This window comes from Onychomys torridus, chromosome 8 (genome assembly GCF_903995425.1).
Source record: "Onychomys torridus chromosome 8, mOncTor1.1, whole genome shotgun sequence".
Classification (NCBI taxonomy): domain Eukaryota; kingdom Metazoa; phylum Chordata; class Mammalia; order Rodentia; family Cricetidae; genus Onychomys; species Onychomys torridus.
This window is the reverse complement of record NC_050450.1, coordinates 103805682-103832786: the sequence shown is the minus strand read 5'-3', so window position 1 is coordinate 103832786 and position 27105 is coordinate 103805682. Positions and strand designations below refer to the sequence as shown.

General features: G+C 54.3%; 2 protein-coding genes across 3 annotated transcripts in view; one reads left to right on the top strand and one right to left on the bottom strand.

Moving 5' to 3' along the window:
• Positions 1-913: 913 nt before the first annotated feature.
• On the top strand, positions 914-5414 carry Galk1 (galactokinase 1). Its single transcript, XM_036196882.1, has 8 exons — positions 914-1116; positions 2656-2845; positions 3232-3351; positions 3534-3669; positions 3797-3978; positions 4751-4901; positions 4989-5151; positions 5231-5414. The coding sequence occupies exons 1-8, from the start codon at positions 952-954 to the stop codon at positions 5300-5302; spliced, it is 1179 nt and encodes a 392-aa protein (XP_036052775.1). The 5' UTR covers positions 914-951; the 3' UTR covers positions 5303-5414.
• Positions 5415-5539: 125 nt separating this feature from the next.
• Itgb4 (integrin subunit beta 4) overlaps positions 5540-27105 on the bottom strand; it is a 33184-nt gene continuing 11618 nt past the window's right edge. Inside the window, exons 12-40 of one of the 2 annotated variants that reach the window (XM_036196879.1) lie at positions 26726-26802; positions 25143-25345; positions 23406-23509; positions 23168-23266; positions 22882-23011; positions 21759-21881; positions 21567-21673; positions 20955-20988; positions 20600-20791; positions 20209-20312; positions 19897-19955; positions 19705-19728; positions 18694-18842; positions 18426-18605; positions 17579-17727; positions 14800-15004; positions 13414-13571; positions 12937-13117; positions 12664-12801; positions 10720-10902; positions 10510-10641; positions 9124-9312; positions 8436-8672; positions 7545-7694; positions 6745-6933; positions 6507-6662; positions 6261-6425; positions 6063-6173; positions 5540-5961 (exon numbers count right to left, since the gene is read on the bottom strand). In XM_036196879.1, coding sequence (XP_036052772.1) covers positions 5822-5961; positions 6063-6173; positions 6261-6425; positions 6507-6662; positions 6745-6933; positions 7545-7694; positions 8436-8672; positions 9124-9312; positions 10510-10641; positions 10720-10902; positions 12664-12801; positions 12937-13117; positions 13414-13571; positions 14800-15004; positions 17579-17727; positions 18426-18605; positions 18694-18842; positions 19705-19728; positions 19897-19955; positions 20209-20312; positions 20600-20791; positions 20955-20988; positions 21567-21673; positions 21759-21881; positions 22882-23011; positions 23168-23266; positions 23406-23509; positions 25143-25345; positions 26726-26802 — 4068 coding nt within the window. In that variant the 3' untranslated portion in view covers positions 5540-5821. Of the gene's footprint in view, positions 5962-6062; positions 6174-6260; positions 6426-6506; positions 6663-6744; positions 6934-7544; positions 7695-8105; positions 8265-8435; positions 8673-9123; positions 9313-10509; positions 10642-10719; positions 10903-12663; positions 12802-12936; positions 13118-13413; positions 13572-14799; positions 15005-17578; positions 17728-18425; positions 18606-18693; positions 18843-19704; positions 19729-19896; positions 19956-20208; positions 20313-20599; positions 20792-20954; positions 20989-21566; positions 21674-21758; positions 21882-22881; positions 23012-23167; positions 23267-23405; positions 23510-25142; positions 25346-26725; positions 26803-27105 lie in introns of both variants that reach the window. The other variant, XM_036196881.1, reaches the window with a different exon arrangement.

Genomic DNA, 27105 nt, shown 5'->3' with positions numbered 1-27105 from the left:
TATGGTGTTAGGGGTTGATCCCGAGTCTTGAGCATGATAAAGCACCTAAATTGCAACTGTGCAATCTGAACAAACGTCTGAGCTGACTCCAAGCTGCATCCCAGGCCACAGCTCTCTGCAAAGCTGTCTCTGCAATCCCAGACAGGCTGCTTTTCTTATATTTCAGTCCTTCCTTCTGTTACAAGGTTTCACATAAGGTAAGCAGGTGTTAGACAGGCATCCAGGCAAGGATCTGGGCCAGAATGAAGGCTCTAGGCAGATGGTCCTGTCTTTGAGACCAATGCTCTCATGGAGGAAGCATTGACCAGAGCAAACAAAATAACCTAATTCTGCAGTAGCCTTCGGGCCTTTGAGGAGGGCCTGGGCTTGCTCCCTGCCACTGGCACCCTCCTTCCGTTCTCCATCACTGGGAGCCAGAAAGAGTCTGTAAAAGGTGACTTCTCTGGTCACTTTCAAGCTTGGCTGTCCTTGTACCACATCACCCTGTTAAGAGACACCATGATCAGGGGCTGACGACTTCACATAACTGTTCGCTCTGACGACCTCAGAGGCAAATCCTTTTGGGGCGCTCAGGCCTTCCTGTTGCCCGCTCCATTGCCCTGGCTGTGTTGTGGGGATGATGGTAATAATGGGGAGCGCATTAAGAGGCTCCGGGTTCAGGGATGGACAGTTCAGATCTCCATTCGTGTTAACTGCCCCTCGAGTGGGAGCCCCCAAAGTCCTGAGAGGACACCCCCGGGATACAGAATTTCACTCGGGTCTCTTCCCCAGGCTGTCAGCTGCCTGAGCCTGCAGGCGCTGGAGAGCGGAGCTTCAACCCGGCTCTGCAGGTGGGATGGGCGGGGCCACTGAGGGGGCGGGGCATCGCGTCGGACAGGAATGTGAGTCCGCGCCACGTGGCTCCGCCCCCAGCATCCCGAGGGGCGGCGCGCCCCGCTGCAGACGAGCGTCATGGCTGCTTGGAGACCGCCCCAGGTTGAGGAGCTGCTGGCCGAGGCCCGGCGGGCCTTCATGGAGGAGTTCGGAGCTGAGCCGGAGCTGGCAGTGTCGGCGCCGGGCCGCGTCAACCTCATCGGGGAGCACACGGACTACAACCAGGGCCTGGTGTTGCCCATGGTGAGGGGCTGCAATCGGAAGACTTGTGTGTAGGGGCCCGGCCTGCGGTAGGGAAGGGCTAGCTTAGGGGGCGCGGGGAGGCGAGTACTGTCCCGGTGGAAGGCGGAGTGACGGGTCTGGCATACGTGATAGACCCCGGGACGTGCAGTTGTCCACGTGTGAAGACAGGAAGCCGAGGCTGGGAGGGGTGTGTGTCTGTCTCCTCACTCAAGCCCGCCCTCTGGGGGCTGTTAGTCATCGCCCTCAACTTGGAAGTATGTATCTCTTAAAAATGTGAGGACCAAGGTAGCAATATAGGAGATTATTAGGCATGGTGGGGCATGCCTAATAATCCCAGTACCTGGGAAGCTGAGGCATGAGTTCAAGGCCACCCTGGTCTACAGAGTGAGATCCTATCTCAAAACAAGGAAAAAAGGAGGTTGTTTAGTCCCCTGCCTTTGCTTTGGCCTACAGCACAGACCTAGAACTATGCAAAACTAGACCTTTGTAAATGTAGCCTTCCTGGCCCAGCCCTTTGAATTTACAGAGGAAACAATAGACCCATAGAGCACTAATGACCAACTCAAAGTCACACCGCTGATTCTTGATCTATGACATGAGTGATTCCTTCCAACATTCAGCCTGGGTCTCTGCTCCCTATGTAGCTCCTGAGGTTATAGCACTACAGAGGCGGGCCCCAGGTGGGAAGCTTCTGGCCCTGTTTTGCCTAAGATAGCTATCTGTCCCCTTTGGCCCACGGCTGGGATCAGTTCTCTGGGCAGAGTCCAGATTTGTACTCTAGCTGCAGCCCAGCCCCCGCCCTGAAGACCCAGGAGGCTGGGCTCTAAGCCCTGAGGCCAGCTCTGTATTGAAGATCTTTGTTGAGCCTGCCACCATTCCTTTCAAGCTGATTCTATTCCCTTCAAGGCCTGTCTGTCCCAGACAACAGAATCTTGGGCTTTGAATCTGGCTGCTCTAATCACCTTGGGGAGACTCAGGCACTTTCTGGAACCTCAAAGGACATGAGTTTTCTATCTGCAATGGGATATCCCACCCGTCTGCAAAGCCTTCCCTCAGTATCCTCATGGTTTGTGGGCTGGGAGTGATGGCATACCTTTACTAGTCCCTGTCCTCTGGAGGTGGAGGCAGGCAGATCTGCACAGGTTTGAGGCCAGCTTGGTCTACAGAATCAGTTCCAGGACAGCCAGGGCTACACAGAGAAACCCTGTCTAGAAAAACAAACAGCCGGGCGGTGGTGGTACACGCCTTTATTCCCAGCACTTGGGAGGCAGAGACAGGTGGATCTCTGTGAGTTCGAGGCCAGCCTGGTCTTCAAAGTGAGTTCCAGGAGAGGCGCAAAGCTACACAGAGAAACCCTGTCTCGGAAAAAAACAAAACAAAACAAACAAACAAAACCAAAAATAATAACAATGAGAAAACACCATAAAAAGATATCAAACAAAAACCAAAAATGAGTTTTGTGGCTATGCTGTGGCCCTGTGGCACTGGATGGTCTAATCTGTCAGATGGTATAGATTACACACACACCCTCTCCTTCAGGCTCTGGAACTTGTGACCATCCTGGTTGGCAGCCCCCGGACAGATGGGCTTGTCTCTCTCCTCACCACCTCCAAGAATGCAGATGAGCCCCAGCGACTGCAGTTCCCACTGCCCACAGCCCAGAGGTCCTTGGAGCCTGGAATCCCACAATGGGCCAATTACGTCAAAGGAGTGATCCAACATTACCCAGGTATGAGACCCTGGCTGCTACTGGGAATGCCGAGCCGCCACCACCACCACAAAGCCCATTCATCCAGGGTGGAGGAGCATCCATTGTCATTCATCCAGGATGGAGCATTCCATTGCACAGATAAGGGATCTGAGGCCCTGGTAGCTCTGGAACTTGCTGTAGGTTTCCTTTATATGTTTAGAGGAGCCAGAATTCAGTTGTCAGCTTGCTGGTCTCTGGAACCCTAAATCAGGAAGACACGTAGGAAGATTACCCCAGCATACTCAGAAGGTAGCAGAGGAAGGGTGGGTGGGCTCCTTGAGGTCAGCAGGTTGGTGAGACACATGAGCTTCCTATGCCCGCACTCCCTGCATCCCATCTTACCAGCACCCTTCTCTCCCCTGCAGCCGCACCCCTCCCTGGCTTCAGTGCGGTGGTGGTCAGCTCAGTGCCCCTGGGGGGTGGGCTTTCCAGCTCAGCTTCTCTGGAAGTGGCCACATACACCTTCCTCCAGCAGCTCTGCCCAGGTATCACTTAGGCCCCACCTTCCTTCTCAGAGGCCTCTGTGGTCAGAGCCTCTTCCCTCTCTGGGCTTAGGGAGGGAGGGTGGGAGTCCCTTTGATTGTTGTTGGAGCCCTGCTGTTCCAAGGTGGCCACCCCCTATACCTTCCCCTGGACCCCAGCTTCCCCACCTCACCCTGTGCCGCAGACTCGGGGGCATTAGCTGCCCGGGCCCAGGTGTGTCAACGGGCTGAGCACAGCTTCGCAGGGGTGCCCTGTGGCATCATGGACCAGCTCATCGCACTGCTGGGGCAGAAAGGCCATGCGCTACTCATTGACTGCAGGTCAGGGGCTCCCCTCGTATCCCCCACCTGTAATCAGGAGCTCCTGAGTGGAGTGTGCCCACTGTTTGGTCTGGGAAGCAGACCCTTGGCTGTGACATCTCCCTCATTCCAACTTCATTCACCCCAGGTCCCTGGAAACAAGCCTGGTGCCGTTGTCTGACCCCAAGCTGGCTGTGCTTATCACTAACTCCAATGTCCGCCACTCCCTGGCCTCCAGCGAGTATCCGATTCGGCGGCGCCAATGTGAAGAAGTGGCCCAGGCTCTGGGCAAGGAGAGCCTTCGAGAGGTGCGGTTGGAGGAGCTTGAGGGTGAGAGCCAGCTTGCCATGTTCTAGAAACAGCCGGGCTCCCTGCTGGGATGTCCATATGGCCTTCTGTCCATTCCCTCATCCCCAGGTCCATTCATGTTCTGCTTGAAAAACATATCCCCCAAATCCTGCAAACCTAGGGTTCCAACTTTACCAGGGCTACTTGGAAAGAAATGATTGGCATTGATGGGAATAAAACCCAGGGCCTTGTATGTGCCAGGCAAGTGCTCTGCCAGTGAACCACATCCCTATCCTGCTTGAAATCTTAAGTCTGCCCTTTCAGGCCGGGCATGGTGGAGCACACCTTTACTCCCAGCATTTGGGCGGCAAAGACTAATGGATCTCTGAGTTCGAGTCCAGCCTGGTCTACATAGTGAGTTCAGGACAGCCAGGGCTACGTAGAGAAAAATCTCAAGACCTGCACTTTGTCCCATTCATCTCGAAAGTCCTAACAGTTAATGGGCCCAGAGTATTGAGCTCTCTCTATGCTGGCTCCCTGTGGGGAGTCCAGCATGTCATCTCCTGCAGTCTTCTGTGGATCTCAAGTGATGGATCGATGCAGTTGTCCCATTTTTCCGTGAGAAAGAGAGCTCTGAGATGAGGGGGGTCCTTGAGAACCAGGCCTGGGATGAAGCCCATTCTCTCAGTCCCCACCTTTACTGAGAAGGGTTCAGTAAGCAGTTGTCCACTAAATGGTTGGCCACTGCCCACCAGGTTTCTCTCCCACACCGAGGTAGTCTGAGGTGGGGCTGCTGAACTCTGTTCCTCCTCAGCGGGCAGGGAGCTGATGAGCAAGGAGGGCTTCCGGCGGGCCCGGCATGTGGTAGGTGAGATCCGACGTACAGCCCAGGCAGCCGCCGCTCTGAGCCGTGGAGACTACAGGGCCTTTGGACGTCTCATGGTGGAAAGTCACTACTCACTCAGGTGAGGCCTTGTGGATGCCCTGGGTTTTTTTTGCATAGGTGGGTCCCAGGTCTGTATCCCTCTCTCTCGTTCCTGTATCCTTTGCAGGGATGATTATGAAGTGAGTTGCCCTGAGCTGGACCAATTGGTTGAGGCTGCACTCTCTGTGCCTGGGGTCTACGGGAGTCGTATGACAGGGGGTGGCTTTGGTGGCTGCACAGTGACACTGCTGGAGGCCTCTGCTGCCTCCCTTGCCATGCATCACATCCAGGTGGGTGATTGCCAGAGCCTGGGAGGGCAGGAGAGGCGGGGGCCCGGGTCGCCCGTTTCTCAGCCCCACTTCTCCCTAGGAGCAGTACAGCGGCACAGCCTCCTTCTACCTCTCCCAAGCTGCCGACGGAGCCCAGGTGCTGAGCTTGTGAGGTGTTCCTGAGATGGATGGACACACAGGCGTAGGTGTATACTGCAGCTCTGCCTCTGGCATCCTCATTCTACGCCTGGGTGCTTAATAAACGTGTGCCTCTTACGGTGGTAGCCTCTGGAGCCACCTGCCTCTGGAGGTGGGCACATGCTCTGGGGTCAGAGGGTGGGCATTGTGAGAATCATTGTTCTTCTGCAGGTTGACACCCCTCTGGCCTATGAAAAATTGACAGGCCAGCTAAGCAGTAGCAAAATTTTTTATTAAGTGCAAAACAAAGGCTGGGTGGGTCCTTGTGCTACCTCCAGTTCTTTGGTTACAAGTGGGTTTGAACCCAGGGCAGGATGCAGTCAGGCCTTGTGGTACCTCTGCCTGCTTCCTGCTTCCCAGAGGGCACCTACCCCTGCTCTCTGGCTAGAGGTGCTGGCCCTGTGGTCAGTGTGCAGCATGCAGGTGGATGGAGCAGCAAAGGAAGAAGGAGCTAGGGAGAGAAGGCAAGGAGGGGCCCAGGTCCCTGGGGGCTTCAGGTCTGGAAGAACTGCTGGTCCACGTGAGTGTTGAGAGATCCACTGGCCATCAGTGTCCGGCTCACAAATTCTTGGGTCACATGCCGGGTGAGGGAACCCCCTGCTTCGAGGTGCTGGGACCCCAGGGTTAGTCCATCTGCGGGGAAGAAATCAGGAGGGCTATGTGTAGCTACCTGCCCCTCCCTGCACTGGCTCTGTGTTCCCAGGAGTCAGGCTCCCCTGCCCTTGTTGACTCACCCATGAGGAAGGGCTCTGTGGTCGTGCTGTGAGTGGTGGTAATGCTGCTATACTCGCCTTGCAGTGGGTTCTGGAAAAGTCCAGAGTGGCTGCCCAGCTGCGGGAAGGGGCCTAGAACAGACAGATCAGTCAGTCGGGTTAGTTCTATGTACGGCTAGGCCCGAGAGGGACCGGGGTGAGGATGGGGAGACACCCCACCTCCATCCTGGGACTCGATGGTGATGATGCCCTCACGCTCTGGCCCGAAGCCCTCAGTGGTCCTGGCCTGCACCTTGAACTTGTAAGGAACATTCTCACTGAGGCCAGGTACTGTCAGCCGGCTCTCAAGGTTGTCTCCATCCACCCGGAATGTGGTGGCTTGTCCTACACAGGGAAGATGCCTTCAGCTCCTGTGGTGCTTTTTCCATCCCTCCACAACCACCCTGCTTCCGGGACAGGTGGCACCTCCTCCTTGGGCCATCTCACAGGTCACCAGGTAGCCAAGGATATCCCCGTTGGGCCTCCGTGGCCGCTCCCAGCTCAGCTGCAGGGAGTCTGGACTTAGAGCAGTGAACACCAGCGGGCCCGGGGCACTGGGGGTGCTCAAAGTGAAGGTAGAGCCTGGCAGTAGTAGAGGGGGAGTATCAGTGGGGGGTGGAGGGGTGGAGGGGACCTAGATGGCAGAAGGGGCCGGCCAGCTTACCTGGCAGGGGGCAGAGAGGGCTTTGCGGGTGCACCTGTGACTCAATGGTGATGACACCCTCTCGCTCTCGGCCCCAGCCCTCCTGACTCTGGGCCCGCACTCTGAACACGTAGGAGTGGTTGGGCAGGAGGTCTTCTACCACCACCGAGGTTTGGCCAGGGTTAGGGATGTTGAGCCGATGCAACTCTCCTGGGAGGTGGAGCAGAGCAGGAAGCAGGCCACCTTAATCCTGCCCCTTCCTGATCCCTCCCTTCCCTTAGGCTGCCCTCCACACCTGACCTTTAACCAGGTCTGCCTGGGGTTGGGGTCCAGTGTACTGTGCTGGGTTGTTGACTGAGTGAGTGAGAGCTAGGGATGTTGTAGCTCAGTGGTAGAGCCTTTACTTAACATGTAAGAAGTTCTGGGTTTGAGCCCCTGCACTCAAAGAAGAAAAACCAAACATCCAAGCTGAGTGGAACCTGCTGTCCCACTCTGGTCAAACCCTGGACTCTGGTGAAGGGCCTCGTGTTAGCTTGAGTGTGTATGCCAAGGGGTATTCCATTTCCCCAGTTCTCACAAAGGCCGTTCAAGTTAGCAGAGGCCGTAGGTCTATGAAAGCTCATTAAGCAAAACCTAGTTTAGGAAATGAATAGTAGAGGCTCAGAGAGATGGGTGAAGCCCTAGAAGAAGGTGGTGGGGCGTGAAGGGGAGTGGAGGACAAGGAGACTGGCTGGGTGGGGCACTTGTGCTCAGTAGACTCGGTGGGTTCCTGGCCCAACTGAGATGAGACATGCCTGGAAGCTGCCCTCATGATGCCTTACCGCCATTTAGTAGTTGGTACTCCACACTGTAGCCCAGTAGCACTCGGTCACACTGTGGCTCCTGCCAGCTCACTTTCAAAGATGTGGGCCCCAGGGCGGAGAACACCAGCCGAGTGGGTGTGTCAGGCACACCCACAGCCCCACAGGAGTCTGGATATTGAAGGCCACGGTCAGTCCAAGACAGGGTTTGGGGTCTGAGATGAGTCACAGTCCAACCCTTGCTCACTTGGCTTGCCTCTCCAGCCAGGTAGGCTCACACTACTCTGTCCTGGCTGCCCGACACTTCCCATACGGTCTTGGGGGCCCCTTGAGTCTGCTAGACTCCCCAGCCTGCTCTGCAGCTGGCCCTGCTCCTTGCCCAGGTCTCGCTCTGTACCCCAGGAGAGCAGGTGCTGTGTTAGGCTTCGGCACTGATGAGGGCAGGGCAGTGGTTAGCTCCTGTGGGTGGATGGGTTATGAACGCAATGAAGCTAAGGCGGTGCGTGGGCCCAGGCTGTGATGGTGGCTGGGTGGCAGAGGGAGCATGACAGCCACAGATACATGGTGACCACCCTGTACTACCTGTACCCCAGGAGGGTGCTGCTGACTGCCCAGCCAGGATTATAGAGTCTGGTGAACCCCTGGATGCGGGGATACCCTTCATCTGAGCCCGGCTCCAGGACCCAAGGGTCCAAGACAGCGGAAGCCTGCTCCTCCTATCTTCCCAGATAGGAGGGAGGCCTAGAGCAGGACAAAACAGAAGTGAGAAGGGCCGTGTGTGTGTGTGTGTGTGTGTGTGTGTGTGTGTGTGTGTGTGTGTGTGTGTGCGCGCGCGCAGTGTAGGCACCAGGCCGACAGCTGTCCAGGAGATGGAATGTGGGAAGGTCTGTGGGTGGAGCAGGGGTCACTCACCCTGGGAGGAAATAGATGTGAAAGTAGAAGGGTCCCGGGGAAGTGCGCCTGAGCGAGAGTGCTCTGTGCGGGTCAGAGAGTGGTAGTCACGAGTGAGGGTGGAGGATGTACTCAGCACTCGGTGAGACAGGTGTGGGCTCAGATGTGTGCCGTAGGCAGCGTTGGCCGCAGTCATTCTGTGCAGGGAGCTGGCACTGCCTGGGTAGGCAAAGTCCATCCGGCCATTCACCAGGTGCTCTGCATGGGGGAGAGGTCAGTCAGCCAGGCCCACAGCCAGTGACAGACCGTGTCGGTAGGCCGTGGCCCTGGGGATGTCGAGGGCAGCCTTAAGGATTAGAGCCAATTTCTAACTACCAGAGGCAAACAAACTATACAAGTCTTCCAAGGTTGTCTTGCGCCATACTGTCCTCCACCCGAGCTCAGTTAGCCTCCGCCAGGAGCTTACTCCCCTGCAGTGACTCTGGCCCAAGTCTTGTCTTCCCGTTCCTGGAGGTCCCTGCATTATCCTCCCCTGGGGAAAGCCCAAACGCTTCCCGTGACGCCCTGGGCTTCCCGAGGCTTGTCTGCCTGCAGTTGTGCAGATCCTGGACAGGCAGGGCACTCTAGTGGGCAGCTTGACCCAAACCGGGGACCCCAAGCAACTCAAGTGAGCCCAAGACCCGCGCAGGCGCGCCGGGGAGGCGGTCACCTCCCGGGGGCCGGGGCGTTGCCCCGCGCATCCAGCCGCTGCCCTCCCCGTCCGCGCCCCCCGCAACGCTGCTGTCTTCGTCCGAGCGCCCGCTGCTGGCGGACAGACGCGGGATGAGCTCCGGGGGCAGCCGCCACGTGACGCGCCGCAGGTCCAGCTCCTCCCCGAGCAGGGGCTCGAACTTCCAGCCTTGGGAACAACGAAGGGCGGCGTTGGCACCGCCGGGACGCGGGGCGGCGCCGGGGAGGGTCAGGAGGAGGAGGCCTGCGGCACTTAGGCGGAGTCCAGGGTTGTGGGTGTCCCTTTGGGCGACAAAAAAATAACCCCTCGCCCTGCTCCAGCCTTTCCAGATAAACGGTGCAGTTTTGGCCTCTGCTCGGGCAAAAAACCGTGTTGAGAAATCCCTGTGCTGCTCCCAGAGTGAAGTTTCCCTGGTTACCTAACCGCTCTGAGCCTGTTTCCGCTCTGAACAAAGGGAAGTAATCACACCCACACCCACACACCACACACACCCACACACCACACACACACACACACACCACACACACACACACACACACACACACACACACACACACACACGTCTGTCTGCCGGGAGGAATAGCTGTAGGGGCTCTGGGGTGCAAGCAAGAGTTCCTGAGTGTTAGAACAGGAAATAGCTGCAGATTCGAAGGCAGCCGGGTCTACAAGTAGCAATTTCAAGGTCAGCCAGGTTGTTAATCTAGCAAGACCCTGCCTCAAATCCTTCCCAACCCTAGTGGGGGGGGGGGGGAAAGGAAGCAATTTAGCATGCCTAACTCCACCCAGCGGTGGCAGTGTGGGCCTTCCCTGGCCTTAGGCTCAGAAAGGAACTTCTTCCTAGTAGCATTGTGTGTGATCGGTATCTCCTTTCACAGATTAGAAAGCCAATTAGTTCTGAGACCAATAAGTGATTCATCTAAGATTCTCCCTCGGAGCCAGAGTGAACCCCCCACAGCAGGAGTCCCAGCTAAGGGCTCTCTCTCCCGCAGGTCTGCCGCTGACAGGTGGTTTGAGTATCCTACTAGGGTCCCTAGCGCAGCAGGGGAACCTTCAGGTTGTAAAGCTGTTGTCCTGTGTGCATGAACCTGTGTATACAGGCATCAACCTGGGAACATCTGTCGCTGAAGTAGACTCCACCTTCTCTCTCACACAGGCACACACATGTTGACATGTAGCCCACAGCACCTCTGTCTCTTTGTGCACTCAATGTAACACCATGGGCTCTGGATATCTGTCTAAGGCTGAGAGGAGGAGTCTTGGTCTCCATGTCTAGAGGTCACTGGCTTCTTGGATCACTCTGGATACCAGGGACAACCCCACCACCCCACCAAGGACCCGCACCTTCCTTTGGTGGATCCCACTCACCAGCATCATCAGAAACACTGGGCCTCTGGCTGCTGGCTGGGGAGCGCAGAACGTCGTCACTGTACATGAGGAATTCTTCATAGTCTTCTCCACCCTGGGCGTCCACAATGGGGATGTCTGGGATGATGGGAACTGCCGGACAGAAGGAAGTAAGCCAGGGCCCTAGCCATGGCCTCTCTTCCCCCAAGTCCACCCTTGCCTCTCACTCACTGGACATGGGCCGCTTGGGCTGTGTGGCCAGGTTGATGATAGCCTCTCTCTCAGGTCCCCATCCTGCCCCATTTCGCGCCTTCACTGTGTATCGATATGGCTGGGATTCTCGCAGATTCTCAATGAGCAGCATCCGATTCTTGGGGTTGTCCACCAGCACTTTCTTCATGGGTCCAATGGGTCCTGGGGGCAGGGACAGTACTTCAGAGGGGCCACCTAGGTTCAGCCTGGTTGCAAGTCCATCACTGCCCCTGGAGATGCCAGGGAGCATGCAGCTGCTGGACTCTTGCCACCTGCTGAGTCCTTAAAACCTGGTGTGAATGGTGTAAGGAAAAAGGGTCACCAGCTTTTCCAGAACGACTCCTTGCTGAGTGGCAGAGCCAGCATTAGATGCAAGGTGACCACCTCTACTGGTTACTAAATGCACATGCATGCAAGGCACCACCACCCAAGGCTCGCCAGCAGGCAAGAGTGTTCTCAGGATCACATCTTCCACCCTGTGCTCATGGCTGAGGGTCTAGCTTCCAATGCCATGCTGAGAAGGCTCAAGACTGGCAGTGTCACATCTGTCATTGCAGAAGCCAGGCAACCGTCCCTTCATGCTTTGAGAGAGCAGAAGGCCAGAGTCCCAGATATCCTCAGTGAGCTCTAACTGAGTTCCAGGCACAGGCCACTATGGCAGGATGGGGCCCCACTGGGTTGCAGGATTCCAGAAACTGGAGAAAGCACAAAAAGAAGGTAATACCCCAGTTTCTCAAGGTAGTTTGGAAAGTGATATCGCAAGGTCTGGTGAGCACCCTCAGCAGACAAGTGTTCAAGAGGTGGCTGGTACAGGGGCTGGCAAAGTGGTTCAGTGGATTAGTGCACTCCTAACAGCCTGATGACAGCAGAGACTGTCCAGCATTGCCCCCTTTCCAGAACTGGCTGTCAGATAATGTAATATACTGAATGCAATTTGGGGTGGTGATAAGGGAAATACTGGGGATTGAACTTAGGTCCTTATGTATGTGAGGTGAACATTCTACCCTGAGCTACAGTCCCCAGTCAGTCCTGGAATGAACTAGTCTGAAAACAGAAATGTATTTGAAATTCAGGGCATCCTGGGTCTCTGTGTTGCTTTGTTTTTCTTCGTAGTTTCTTTGTTCATCATGTGGGGCTTTTGCTGTTTAGTTGTTTTTGGTTTTTTGTTTTTTTCTTTCAAGACAGGGTCTCTCTGTATAGCTTTGGAGCCTATCCTGGAACTTGCTCTATAAACCAGGCTGGCCTCGAACTCACAGAGGTCCGCCTGCCTCTGCCTCCCAAGTGCTGCGATTAAAGGCGAGCAACACTACTGCATGCCGCTGTTTAGTTTTTGAGACAGGGTCTTATGTATGCCAGGGTGGCCTTAAAGTTGCTATGTAGCCAATGATGGCTCTTAACTTCTGATCCCTCTGCCTTCAACCTCCTAAGTGCTGGGACCATAGGCATGCACTTCCATATCCAGTCTGTTGTGCTGGGGGTTGAAACCAGGGCCTCTCACATGCTAGGCAAACATTCTACTAACTGAGCCACATTCTCAGACCTGTTTTCATTCTTTTTCTGAGAAGGGGTCTTGCTACCTTACCCAGGCTGCTCTCAAACTCTTGGGCTCAAGTGGTAATCCTTTCTCACAAGCTAAATTTGGCAACTATTCTGGCCCTAAGAAAACATGTGCAAAAATGAGTGACCTTGGTTCCTTGTCAAGGAAGGTAACCCTTGGGCCAGTGAGTCTAGTGAACAAGCATAATCTCAGTACCCTTGGAATGCAAACCAGCACAAACCTGACCAAAACAAAAAACGTACAATGCCTCAGGCTTGCTGCTTGACTGGGACAAAGGGGCCTAGAGCACCCAGAGACAGGAACTATCCAGACCCCACTCCTCCCTCGGCTCTGTGCCCCTTCTTCCCCAGGGCACTGGTCCTTACGGTTGTCCTCGTTGACCAGTCCATAGCAGACCTCGTAGGCTGTGATCTCGCCATTGGTCTCAGCTGGCTCAGCCCAGCTCAACTGGGTCACCGTCGAAGAGACAACATTGAAGGCCAGTCGTCCTGGCTCACTGGGCACTGGGAGGGAGCAAGAAGAGCCTTGTTAGTGGGTCAGTGGCAGGGCTGAGCTCTGGGGCGAGGGGGAGGGAGGGAGGGCAGGGAACATCAACAGCAGGGTGGCTGGGCGGACAGAGAGACATCACTGTGACTCACCTTCCTGATGGGTGCGGCAGGACACGTGGGAGCTGTAGGGCCCCTCACCCTGGGCCCCGTAGGCACACACCTTCATTTCATAGTCACAATAGGGGTACAGGTTGGTGAGCTCCACTGAGGGCACCTTGCTGTCCAGCAGGTGGGCTTCAGACTCAGAGTCGCCCTGGATCCAGTACTTCACCTGTGGGCGGGTGTTCAGTGGGAAGCAGCAAGCGCTGGGATCCCCTTTGTATATGAGACACTGGTGCCTCCCAGCAAGGCTAGGAGCAGAACAGGGGGTCTCCCAGGCAGGGGAAAGACCCCATTCCAGCAAGGGGAGAAAGCCTGAAGCTTAAGAACTCAGGAATGGGTCTTCCTGCTTGAAGAGTCACAGAGGGGGAATCCACAGGCACCAAGTGTGCCCTACGCCTCCCTCCGGGGCAGTCTGCTCACCAGCGGAAGGTGAATGACAGACCTCCCCAGTGCCCCTCACCTTACCCTGTATCCCATTGGCTTGCCAGGAGGGGGCAGCCAGTTGAAATGGATCTTCCTGGACCCGGCAGCCTTGGCATTGGGGTTCTGCGGGGCACCCAGGTCCCCGCGGGGTGGTGGTGGTGACGAGAATTCCTGATTTATGAGGCTCCTGTCCATTTCATCTAGGTAAAGGGGTGTGGAGGGTGGGCGGCTGGCTCAGTATACCAACAGGGGGCGCCAGAGATTTTGTTAACCATCCCAGGCCCCCCAATTTAAAAGTTCAATTAAGATCTGCTCATCTTCCTCCTGGAGCGCTGGTGCTACAGGTGGTAACTGGCTGTGGAGGACTCTCTAAGTATTGATAAGAAAGGATTTGGCTGCCTTCTTTTTCTCTTGGCCGACCAGGGCATGTTCCACAGAGAAATCTGCTCCCTTCTCCCATCACTACCCGCCTCTGCTGAGTAATTGACAGTGGTCGCTAAAAGCCTGAACGAACTTGCTCTCTCCCAGGGATGTGTGCAAAAGTCTGGGGGCAGTGCTTGGGGCCTGGTGGCCACATGACCTCAACCTGTGGTTGTCATGAGGGCAGCCAGATCAGGCATGGGATGTACAGATAAGTGAGAACGCCAGACCAGAGTTTTCTTTCTCTAAGAATGAGCACGAGGGGCAGGTGCCTGGAGAGATGGGTCAGAGGTCAAGAACAGACACTGCTCTTGTACTTTGGTTCTTAGCACTCATGGTAAGCGGCTGACAATTGCCTGAACCCCAGCTCTAGGGCACTGAAACTCTCTTCTGAACGCAGTGGGTACCAGCACTCAGGTGCACATGCCCACACACAGGCACACAAATATACACATAATTTTAAAATAGTAAAATTGCATTTAAAGAAAGAATAAGTAAGGGGCTGGCAAGAAAGGAATTCACTGTCACATCTGACAACCTGAGCTTGAGCCTTGAGTCCCATACACCAAAGTGTACACACACACACACACACACACACACACACACACACACACACACGTTAAAAGATTAAATATGTCTCAATTAAATAAAAAACGAAACAGCCGGGCATGGTGGCTCTTCTGTAATCTACTTAGAGGCAGAAGTAGGTGGATCTCTAGGAGCTCAAGACCAGCCTAGTCTACATAGTGAGTTCCAGATCAGCCAAGGCTACATAGTGAGATGCTGTCTCAAAACAAAACAAAAACAAAACAAAGGAAAACAAGACTACATAGATTCCAAATATTGCAGGGTGACAGTTGTGTGTGTGTGATCCTGGTGCTGGTGATGTGCTATTCATATTAGACCAAGTGCCCTGGGTGCATGTTTGATGAGTCTGGAGTCCTGTGAAGAAGTCCCCTCAGCTCAGCTCGCTCTCCCCTGCTCATGCTCACTCCAGGCTATGCTCACCTTGCTCCCCGATGATGACGGTGGCTGAGTTGGGCTGGCCCAGGCGGGCTCCGAACTTAGGGTTGCTGAGTTGGACGTGGAAGCGGCGGACCTGTCGGCCACGCAGGAGGGAATCTACTTCCTGCAGCTCCAGGAGCTTCACCTGCAACTCCTTCCAGGTTTCTCCCGCATGGAAGAGCAGCTCACCCTCCACAGGGACATAGTCCTGCAACGAGAAGAGACGGGTCAGACCAGGGTTGGCGTGTGAATCAAGCTGTTGCATAGGAAGTCTCTCACACAGGCAGAAGGTTAACCCAGGGCGGCTGGGATTGTGGGCACACCCAGGAGGGAAAGAATTGTCCCCTGCAGTGTGGCTCTGAAATCTGGGATTCTGTTGAGCCCCAGACCCTTCTTGGTGGGTTAGAGTGCTTCCATCTACCCTAGCTTTCCTAGTTTTAAGTGTGTGTGTTTACAGTATGTGTGTATGTGCTGTTTGTGTATGGGAGTGATGATAAAGGCCAGAAGAAAGGTCAAATTTGCATCTTTCAAGCTGGATTTACAGGCCACCCCATGTCAAATTCAAGTCCTCTGAAAGAGCAGCCAGTGCTCTTAACCACTGAGCCATCTCTCAGCCCCCAGATTTGTGGGTAAGTAAGTGGGTGTGTTTACCCAACTGCATGGAACGAAAAAGACCTTCTCACAAAAAAAACACTAGGTGGCGCTTCAAATTAACAATTGAATTTCATGCATGGCTATTGTCTGACCTAACTTAACCTAACCCAGAACTGAAAAGGAGGTTTGCAGATGGAGGAATAGGGAGAGATGGGCCTGGTGGCCTGTGCCTGTTATTACAAGCACTTGGGAGGCTGAGGCAAGGGATCTGCTGGTGTGAGCCATCCGGGGCTAGTGGCAAGACATTGTCTCACAAAAAAAAAAAAAAAAAAAAAAATCACCCAAAAACAACAAAGCAGAGAGTAAAGAAAATGGGGATGTGCCCCTATCGTCTGGGCCCCATGAACACAGGTTACCCTGGGTTGGCCAAATAGGCCTGTAGGTCTCATGTAGCTCAGACTGACCTGGAACTCAGTATGTAGCCAAGGATAACCTTATGCTCCTGATCATTCTGCCTCTACCTTCTGAGAGCTGAGATGGTGGGCATGTGCCACCATGACCTTTGTATATGGTGTTGGAGAGAACTCAGGGCTTCATGCATTCTGGGTAAACACTCTGCCAACTGAGCTACATTCCCAGCCCTATTTGTAACTAAAGAATTCTTATTATTTTTTTTATTGAGGATTTGATTTATAGCCTTGTACATACTAATCAGGTGCTATACTCGCTGTGCTCCACAGGTTGGCCTCCTGCCTTGGTTTTCTGATGGCTGGGGTTACCTGCTTGTGCCCCCAATGTCCAGCATTTTTTTTTAAAAATTACATTTATGCTAGGGGTGGTGCCATATGCCTTCAGGAGGCAGGGGCAGAAGGATCTGTGAGTTCAAGGCCAGCCTGGTCTACAAATAGAGAGTTCCAGGACAGCCAGCGTTACATAGAGAGAGATCCTGTCTCAAAAAGCCACAATAAATGAATAAATATTTCATTTATGTATTTCTGTGTGAGAGAGTGAGTGACTGGTACACATGTGGTTGTGGGAGTTGGGTCTCTCTCCCATGTGGGTCTCTGGGATTGAACTCAGGCCATCGGGCTTGGTGGCAAGTACTACACTGAGCAATCTCATGGGTCCCTGTCTTTTTTTTAACTTTTTTTTTTCAGCTGAGGATCAAACCCAGGGCCTTGTGCTTGTTAGGCAAGCGCTCTACCACTGAGCTAAATCCCCAACCCCATATTTTTTAATTTGTATGTATTCATGTAGGTCTGTGTGGGGTTATGTGCCTGTGAGTGAAGGTGGCTTTAAAAGCCAGAGGATCCCTGGAGCTGGAGTTATGGGCTATTGTAAGTCGTCTGAAGAGGCTCTGCAAGACCACTGAACATCCTTAATTGTTGAGCAATCTCTGCAGGCCTTGTTTTGTGTATTGGAGCCAGGGCTAGTATGTATGTATGCAGCCTGCGTTAGTCTGGAACTTGTAATCTTCTCTCCCTGGCCTCCCAACCACTGGGATTACAGGCCTGTGCCGCCATGCCCACATAAATGAACAAAAACAAAGAAAGCCTGTATGTCTGCCCAGCACTACTTGGCTTTAAGCCTTCTCAGTACTGGCTCAGGAACGAAAGGGACAGCAGCCAGGCCACAGCCCTTCCAGACCCTGGGGAAAACCAGCAGCTACAGAACTGGGGGGCTGGCTCAAAGACACAAGGATTATAATTCCATTTCAAGAAGCCCAGAGTGTGGTAGCACACACCTCTAATTCTAGCACTCAGGAGGCAGAGGCAGGTGGATCTCTGTGAGTTTGAGGCCAGCCTGGTCTACAAAGTGAGTTCCAGGACAGCCAGAGCTTTTACACCGAGAAACCATGCTCAGAAAACAAAAAGTAAATAAAATAAAAATCAATAAAATCTCAAAGTCAGATTGGACAGACAGTTGGCTATCCTGGATCATCGAAGAGTAAACAAGGGTGGTTTTGGTAGGTACCTGGCCCATCCATGAGGAAATGATTCTCTTGCCTTGAGTTCTTGGCAGTGATGGTACCCTACCCAGAGTGTTCTTGGTGAGTCACTCCTGGTGGCAGGGCTACCTTTGTCTAGGGATTCTGCCAGCATCCAAGGATTGAGGTAGCAACCATGGAAACCATTGGATATCCCTTGAGTCCCTGAGATGTCCCCTCACCCTCTTGACTGAGCCTTACCCGGTGGCCATGTGCTGTATTATCCTGTGTGCTGTAGGAGACCTGGGACTTGCCATTATCCAGGATGTGCCGGATGACAGGGATGCGGACTACCTGCTCTCCACGGCTCACGGAATACTCAGGCTGCTCAAAGGACACTACCCCGCTGGCTGCAAAGAACCCCAGTGCTGGTCAGGAGGTCCTGGTCTCAGTTCCCTCTTAATACCTTCCCTCCCTCCTACCCAGCCCAGACTCCAGAGAAATGGGATGGAAACTTCGTCAGAGGTTAAGGGGTTGAAATAAAGTCCAAGAGGCAGCCTGGAACGTTAGGTAGGGATAGGGCACAAGACAGAGCCCGAAGAGTCAGGGCTGAGCATCCTGGTAGAGGGAGGGGGGAGTCTCGGAACCCCTGGGAGCCAGGAGGACAGGTCATCAGCATTTCAGGCACCCATAGTGCCAAGGGCCATAGAGCCAAACCTTATCCAAGAGTTCCTCTGCATAGGGAATGGAGAGTTGGATGTAGGCGGAAAGTTATGATAAATCTGATGGACAGTCTCATCTGGACTAAGGATGTAGCTCAGCGGTAGAACATTTTCCTGGCATGTTGGGTTCCATCCCCAACACCACGAAGAAGAGGAGAGAGGGAGCAGCGAGTCTCACTTCGCTCATGTACCAGGTGCTATGCAGGAGGCACAGCTATGGCTTCCTTACAGAGGCTGTGCCCACCTTACAGATGGAGACCCAAGGTTCTCAGAGAGTACATGACTGGCCCAGACCCCATGGCCCATCCCACTTCTGCTTGGATATCAGGAGGATCAAGGAACCCAGACCTGGCTTCCTGCCTTCCTGGCCCCCGCCCCTGACCAACCTTGCTCCTTGATGATGGTGATGTTTACCAGGCGGCGACCGAGGGTGGCGGTACCCACAGGAACATCAATAGCTTCCACCAGCAGCTGCTTCTCATCATCATCCTCAGGCCGGATGAAGAGGGGCACTCGCACATCCACCAGCTCTACACCCTCCTGGAACTCCACCATGCCCCGGGCGTCTAGGGTGCGAGTCAGAATCAGACATGGGTCTCAGGGCCACAAGGGTGGGAGGAGAAGTGGGGCATCGTGAGGAGTCTGTCTCCCTACCCTGCTCTGCGGTGAGGGTGTAGTATCCAGGGGCCACCTTGAGTTCATGGAAGGACCCCTGCTCCACTTGCTTCTCTGTCAGCTTCAGGAGGGTCTGCTTGGCCGATCGGGGCGCCAACAGCACCGTGTCCACAATGGTGTGATCTTGCCTGGGTTGAGGGAGTGTCCAAGGGGAGAAGCGGGGACAAGATGGGAGACAGCAGAAGGTCTTTAGTGCTAGGCAGTGCCAGAAGCCCGCGCTGGCTCCACCTCCTCCACTGTGCTGCAGCCAGATCACCGCTACTCCTGTCCTCACCTGAGGAAGGGCTTCCCCACCCACCCCACCAAGCAGGGCTGGCGAGACAAGGGCTGGGTGTGGGACAGCAAAGAGGCTCTGGCTAGGCAGCCTGGGTTCAAATTATGGGCCTGGCCCTTGACAGCTGGGTAACCTCAGACCAGGGACATAACCTCTGTGAGTCTCAATTTTCTCATTGGAAAATGGGATTAGCAAGGGTGATTGATCTCTTGCAGGGTGACTGAGAGGATTGGCTAAGATGGCCAGGCACAAGGAGTCCACTGTGAGTACCCAGAGGTGCTGGCCCGAGCCTGGCCACACACAGCTCATCCCAGTTCTGACTGGTGTAGGGTCCCTTCTCACACATCTTCCCCAGTAGGGGAAGCCACAGGACCTGCTGGTCTGCCTGTTTGGTAGCATGCCTTCTCCTGAGGCTCAGCAGGAGGATCTCTGGCCCAGGAGAGGAGGAGCAGGGCCATGAGCCAGTGGGGCAGGGGCTGATCTATATATTGTTTGTTTTAGTTGAGGGTCTGATTCATGGTAAATGGGTCTCATAAATAGTTGTTGGATGAATGGTCCAGGAGAGAAAGGAGTTAAGGGTCTAGCCCATAATAGACTTGAGGCCTTCCCTTCCTGTGGCATGATCAGAGAGGGGAGCAGGAGTGGTGAGTAGGAGGCTGGAGCTCAGGACAGAGGGGAAGGAGGTGGGGAGTTCCACGTGGGTATCTTCAACTCACTTTTTCCCGGCATTGGGCTGCTGTCTGTGGGGACAATGAAGGGGTCATGAGCCACACGGCTTTTGGAGCGGGCATGACCCACTTGGGAGCTTGAATAAACAGCTTCCATCAAAACATGGGAATCCTGGCTGCCTGATGGTAGGGCTCAGTGCAGACAGGCACCCCCCTGACCTGGGGCTCCCCAGGACTCACCGGAACTTTGTCTGCTGGAGTTTGTGTGCACCGCTCACCTGTCTGTACACTTCATTCAGCTGTCAGGCAAGGGAAGACAGTTGAGAATGGTCCTGAGGACCCCTCAAGGCTGGCTGTCATATGCCTGAGGGATGAATCCTGAAACCCAGGCTCTGCTACCACCCAGGATGACCCCATGCAAGGCACATGTCCAAAGAGTCCCTCTCCTTCCTGCCTAGAAAAGTCTAGGTTCTGAAGTTGCAGTCCTCGGCTCTCCCACAGGCTGCCATTGCACCCACATGTGGGTCCCACTCAGCTCTTTCTGGTCCTCACATTTTCCTCCACCTCCTGGCGCAGCTGGTCACATTCTCGAGTGCCGGGCTTCATGAGGTTCTCAGTGCAGAGGCGGGCAAGGCGTAGAGACAGCCCGTAGGGCACTGAGCGGGAGGTATAAACATCATTAGCCCCCTGTACAGAAGGCAGTGCAGAGTATGACCTCCATTGACTGGGCTAAGACTGAGGAAGGACAACTGGCTGGCTGTTTTCAGTGTGCCAGGTACACACAGGCCTGAGATTTTTGGTGCCATCAGGCTGGGACAGAAAAGGACTAAGTCCTGGGCCTGCACCCAACACGCAAGGAAAACAGGAAGGGTGTGATCCTGGGTCAGGGTCAGAGATGCCAAGGGCACTTCCCAGAGGGGCAGCCCCCAGCCCTGGCCCTCACCAAGCTCTGTGGGGCTGGTGCTGGCGGCATGGGTGGCAAAGCCAGGTCGCTGCACATTATTGGTGATCTTCCAGCGGACTGTGTCTCGTCCCTTAAGGTTCCCACTGCGGAGCATGGGTGTGTCCAGGTGGTCGGAGGCCATCAGGTTCTCCCGAAGCATATAGTGATCTTCCTTGAAGCCCACCATATGACCTGTGGGAAAGACCCTCAGCACCAGCCCCTCCCTAGGCCACACCCATCAGGAGGAACCCAGGGCCTCCCACTTTCTCTGCTCCTGGCCCCACCCACACTTCTCCTCCAGCCTGAAGGAGAGGCAGTCCGATACCCACTGCTCACAGGTGTGCCTGGATCATACCTCGGTTGCAGCAAGGGAGAAGTCCCAGGCAGGCCTAGGAGGTAAGAGTTCGAGGTGGGGTTAGGATGGTTGTCCCAGGCTAGACAGGCATCCCCAGGTACCTCTACTTCTAGCCCTTTTGCTGAAAGTGCACATGCTGGTGTGTGTGTGTGTGTGCGCGCGCGCGCGTGTGTGTATATGTATGTGTCTGTGTGTGTATAGGTATGTATAGGAGTGTATGTGTGTACATATGTGTGTATATGTATGTGTCTGTGTGTGTACATATGTGTGTGTATAAGTATGTATAGGTGTGGGTGTGTACATATGTGTGTATATGTGTGTGTATAAGTATGTATAGGTGTGTGTGTGTACATATGTGTGTATATGAGTGTGTGTATAAGTATGTATAGGTGTGTGTGCATGCAGGAGTTTGAGGAGGATACCAGGTATCCTGCTCTACCACTTTCCACATCATTCCTTTGACACAGGGTCCCTCGCTGAGCCCAGAGTGAGGCTTAGGACGCAGGGTCCCTCACTGAGCCCAGACCGAGGCTTAGGACGCAGGGTCCCTCACTGAGCCCAGACCAAGGCTTAGGACGCAGGGTCCCTCACTGAGCCCAGACCGAGGCTCACCTTGCAGCAGGCACAGTATTTCCAGCAGAGCAGCAGCAGCAGCGCCAGAAGCAACAGGAGGAAGATGAGCAGGGGGATGAGCCACCAGAAGGAGCCGGGAGGGCAGTCTGCAGGGTGAGAGGAGAAGGGAGGCAGTGCCCATGCCTGCCTGGGCTGCCAGGTGCCACAGGCTGTGCCCATCTGCCAGCTCACCTTTCTTCCTGTGTACCAGCACGGTGCTGTTGGGCCCGGGGCTGCCGTCGCCCTCCACGGTGTAGCTGTAAGTGCAGTCATCATCCTCGTCCCGGAAGGAACAGTGCTCCACCACCTCTTCCGCTGGACCCACAGATCATTCGCATGTCACCCTGACCCCAGCCCTCCACCCGGGGCACCCCAGGGACCGGTGAAGTATTGCCTCCTCTGTGGTCTACCATGGGGTCTGGGGAAGTCACCAGGATGAAGGGGGCTGCCCTGCCCAGGACTGGCACCAGTGCTAGCCTAGCCTTAAGTTCATCCCCCCCCCCACTTCCTTGAATCGCACACCAACCGTGAGTCCGACTACTTGTCCCACCTGGGCCTCCAACTCTGCTGTGGGTGGGCATTCACCACCACTCGTCTGGCACCTCACTCCCCGCTCCCCAGACTCACGGGTCCCTGCTCAGCTGTGTGCCTATCACCAGCGTTCAGTGCCTCTTGCCCCAGCTCTGTACCTCGAGGAGGCCCAGAATCCCCCATCTAGCTCCTGAAGCATCTCCCAGCTCTGCTCACAACCCAGTCTAGACCGGGTGATGTCCACTCAGAGCTCAAACCCTTCCCCAGAAGAGTAGCCCCTCTTCCTGCCAGGTTCTCCATGCCCAGACTGTCAGCACTACATCTCTCCTCCCCCTCCCCTCCTCCCCCTTCCCTCCTCCCCCTTCCCTCCTCCTTCCCCTTTCCTCCTCCCCCTTTCCTCCCTGCCTCTCTTTCTCTCTTTCATTTGGAGATAGAATCTCAGATGTTGCCCTGGCTATCCTGGAACTCACTCTGTGGACAGAGATCTACCTGCCTCTGACTCCCAAGTACTGGTATTAAAGATGTATGATACCATGATACCATGCTGATGTCCCCCTTCTCTCTCTCTCTCTCTCATCTTTCTTTTTCTTTTTTCTTCCTTCCTTCCTTTCTTTTTCTTTTGTTTATTTGTTTGTTTTGTTTGGTTTTTTGAGACTGGGTTTCTCTGTGTATCTCTGGCTCTCCTGGAACTCACTCTGTAGACCAGGCCGTTCTCAAATTCACAGAGATCTGCCTGCCTCTGCTGGGATGAAAGACGTGTGCCACCACCTCCCGGAGCCCCTACCTTTCTTAAGCTCGTCGACCATCTTGACTTTGAAGCTGCACTCCTCACATGTACGCCCTTTCTTCTCTCCAGTGCCCCAGGCCTGGCACTGTACACAAGAGCGCAGGTCCTCACAGAGGCCCAGGCGGATCTGGGTGGGGGGAGGAGGAACAGACAGATACCATGCTGATTGGACGCCACTTCTCTTGCCTAGTGCCTGCCCTCCACCAGCTTCTCCTTCCCAGCCTCTGCTGGGCCTGGGGCTCTCACACCCACATCCCGGCGGCGGGCACGACCCTTGTCTCACCGCGGAGTAGTTGATCTCACAGGTGGTGTCTGTGTAGAGTGACTGCTGGTTGCAGTGGCAGCGGCCGCACTCACAGAAGCCTCGGCCATTGCAGATGCCCTGGGGGCAGGAGGAGGCAGCAGTGAGCCCCAGAGCTCCATCCTTGCCCGCTCCGCTTTCCCTTCTCCCTCGGAGAGTCTGAGTGGCATCGACCACTGTCCTCTACTGCCCACACTGCCTGCCCCATGCCCAAGCCTACCCCATTGCTATCGATGCAGGTGGCATTGCTGAGGGGACAGTCACAGCTGCGGCCTGTCCAACCAGGCTCACACACACACTGTCCCATGGAGCAGCGTCCTCGATCTGGAAAGAGGGGAAGGAAGGGAGGGTAGACCCACATTGTTAGATGCAAATTCAAGACGGCCACACACGAGGGTGGGCCTCTGGGAGCCTTGAGGTAGAAGCTGTCCCTCAAATGTTCTGGAATCTTCTCCCCTCTGTCCCACCTTCTACTGAGGGCAGAGTAACCATCCCCAAATACAGATCCATTCCTGTGATTCACCTGTTCAAGCATCTCTAATGGGATATGGGCCAGAAAAAGGGTGGAAATACGAATAAATAAAAAATCAAACTGTTGGGTCTGGGGAGATGGCTCAGAGGGCCAAGGTGCTCACTGCACACGTGGGTTGGTCTGAGTTCAAGCACTAGAACCCACACCGTGGCCGTGGCAGAGAAGGACAGCTCACACACCTGCCCTGGAGCTTCCACCCCCAATCCGTAAATAACTATCCCACTAAAGCCATGAAAACTGCCAGGAGGCATCTCGGAGAATCTACCAGTGAATGGTAGGTTTCATGAGCATGTGTCACAAGGTAAACCCACAAGCGAAAAGTGATGTGATGCCCCAGCCACTCCTCGCTGGCTCTGCCCCCGGGTTCCCAAGCCACTTATAGGCTGCCCCGCCGCGTCCCCAGGCCTCATCCTTCCCCCTCACTCACACTTCCACCTCTACTAAACATCTGCCCTTCTCCAGACACACCGGCTTAAACTTTCATTTCCCCACCACACTCTGGGAAGGACAGCGGAGGAGAAGAAACGCTACACAAAACCAGATGGAGGAAGGAGGGGTGGCAAGGTAGCTCAGTGGGCAAGGATGATTGCTGACAGGCCTGACGGTGTGAGTTCAGTCTGGAATAACATGGTGGAAAGAGAATTGACTCCTACGAATTGTCCTCTGACCTCCATCCATAGACTGTGAGACACACACACACACACACACACACACACACAAAGGGTAATAGAAAAATTAAAAAGACAAGGATAGGGGCTGGAGAGATGGCTCAGTGGTTAAGAGCACTGATTGGTTTTCCAGAGGATTGGCCTTCCAGAGGACCCGGGTTCAATTCCCAGCACCCAAATGGCAGCTTACAACTTTCTGTAACTCCAGTGAAGGCTAAAACACCAATGCACATGAAATAAAAAAAAAAAAAAAAAAAAAAGACAAGGATAGAGAGTATAACCTCCAGTGACTAGTGGGACATTCATAAACATTAATAGCTGATTTTCATTCATTCTTCTCTAACTCCCAACTTCCACATGCCTCCTTGCCTGAGCTGTGCCACCTCTAAGTACAGGCCTATAATCTCAGTGCTCACCAGACAATGTGACTATACACCCACAGTGCTAGGCCCTGTGGAGAAATGGAGGAGACATAATTTTGTGGCTGCCACTAGAAATTATGCCTCTTTGGAGAGGAGATTGTTCCCATGTTCCTGTCAACCTTTGGGGTTTGAACCAGATAGTCCCCACCTTGAGTGGAGATCTGAGTTTCCAGAGAGTAGGAGTCTTTGTGGCTGTCAGGGACCTTGGTCATGGACATTACAGATGAGGGGAGGGAGGTCCAGACCGTGGCTGAACCTGAGCTTGGGGGAGGGTCTGCCTCTACCAAGCACCCTCCCTGCCCTCAGCGTTGGTCAAGTCTGCCGAGCTAGCTCACCGTTGCACAGGAACCCAGAGGTGCGGGGACACTGGAAGTTGTCGTACTCGCAGAAGTGACCCTCATAGCGGCCTTCGCCGTAGCACACACAGCGTCCGCACTGGCACTCGCCGCGGCCGGAGCAGGGTTTGTCCTCCCCCTCTCGAAGGCAGGGCTGAGTATCGCTCAGAGAGCCGGTGGAGCAGTTACAGGTCTTGCCACTCCTGAGGGAGAAACTGGTCACTTCTGCACAGCCTGGGAGGAAGCCTGGGGGCTTTTATGCTCCTATTTTGCAGACCACAAAACTGAGGCTCCAAAAAAGCAGAGGCGTGTTTAAGTGGCTCAGCCGAAACTCGAACCTCAGGGTCCTGCTGTCTGCTCCCTAACTGTCTCCCTTCAGTGTCCATCTGTCTTAAGTCACGACAGACTTGCTCAGTATCCCAGGATGGTTTGGCTTGCCTGTGCTTTTATTGTGAGATGGGGTCTTTCTAGGAGGCCCTGGCTGGCTTGGAACTCACTAAGAAGACTAGCCTTGTTTTGTCCAGGCGCCCCCCACCCCCCGCCTTTGCCTCCCCAGGCTGGGATCACAAGCAGGCATCACTGCACCTGGCAAAGGTGGATTTGCTGTTTCTTTACGGTCTCCTTATATTGGCCAGGTTCCAGACTTCCGGACTTGAGGAATCCTCTTGCCTCATCTCCCCAAGTAACCAAGTGGTCTGTACATGGACCACAGCAGCCAGCAAGTCTTAGAGTTTCAAACACTCTCACTAACACTCACCTACAAGTTAATTACTTTTCTTTTCTTTCTGAGACAAGGTCTCACTATGTAGGCCTGACTGGCCTGGAACTTGCTATATAGACCAGGCTGGCCTCAAAGTCCCAGAGACCCACTTGACTCTGCCTCCCGAGTGGTAGGATGAAAGGCATGAGCCACCATATCTGCCATTAGGTTCATTTCCTATAGGTGGCCTGTCTGCATATGGTGGAGAAGATAGGAAGTGAAGAGTCTAACCTGCTCTCAACACCCAACCTAGCTCCTGACAGCCACCTTGTCCTCTGTCTTAGCAGAGAGACACCCAGAAATAGCCCGGATGTCCATGTGTGGATATGTCTCAGTTTCTGATAGGGTTATGCCCCTCAAATCCAGTGTAAATTGAATCACATTCACAGCATCTCACCTGGTGACAGTGTAGCCTAGTCTAGACTAACATCAGTCACTTTTGCACCACTGTAAGGTGTAAGAAGTGGGGGAGACCAGAGACAGGCCTGGTGGCGTAGACCCACAGTCTTAGGACTTGGGAGTCTGAGACAGGACTGATTTTGAGGCCAGTCTGCCCTACACAGTAAGACTTTATCTCAGCAATGCTGATAAACCAACACAAACAACCCCACCAACCAACCAAACAAAATAAAGCAAGCCCAGAACAGACTAAGTCAGTAAGGAAGGATCATGCTACATAGTTTGAACTAGACCTATGCAACAGCAGAGTGTTCCGTTCCACTCCTCCAGCCTTGCTAGGATCTGCCATCACACCCCTAGTGAAGTGAACACCCCGGGACTGCCCTGCGGCTGACCATCTCAGGGTAGCCCCTCCCCCACTCACCAGCCCTCGTTGCACACACAGTGACCACACATGAAGTCCCCTCTGTAGTGGCAGCGAGCTGACCGTACTTCCTTTTGCTGTAACAAGACCATGGTGTGTGTACATGGTGTGGAGTATTATTTTAACTATGTAAAGACATGTTACATTTGTTTGTGCTGTGGAATATTGCTTTGACTGTGTATGTAAAGGTGTATGCTGCATTTGTTTAACGATGTAAGGATGTGTTACATTTGTCTGTGCTGTATTTGTTTAATTATGTAAAGATGTGTTGTGTTTGTTTCACCTTGCCTGTCCAAGGCACCTGATTGGTCTAATAAAAAGCTGAATGGCCAATAGCTAGGCAGGAGAGGGACAGGAGGGGCTGGCGGGCAGAGAGAATA

Coding starts and splice junctions, on each gene's coding strand:
- Galk1 (XM_036196882.1), top strand. CDS start 952: ATGGCTGCTTGGAGACCGCCCCAGGTTGAGGAGCTGCTGGCCGAGGCC. Junction 2,846..3,231: donor AGTGATCCAACATTACCCAG/GTATGAGACCCT, acceptor TCTCCCCTGCAG/CCGCACCCCTCCCTGGCTTC. Junction 3,979..4,750: donor GCGGTTGGAGGAGCTTGAGG/GTGAGAGCCAGC, acceptor GTTCCTCCTCAG/CGGGCAGGGAGCTGATGAGC.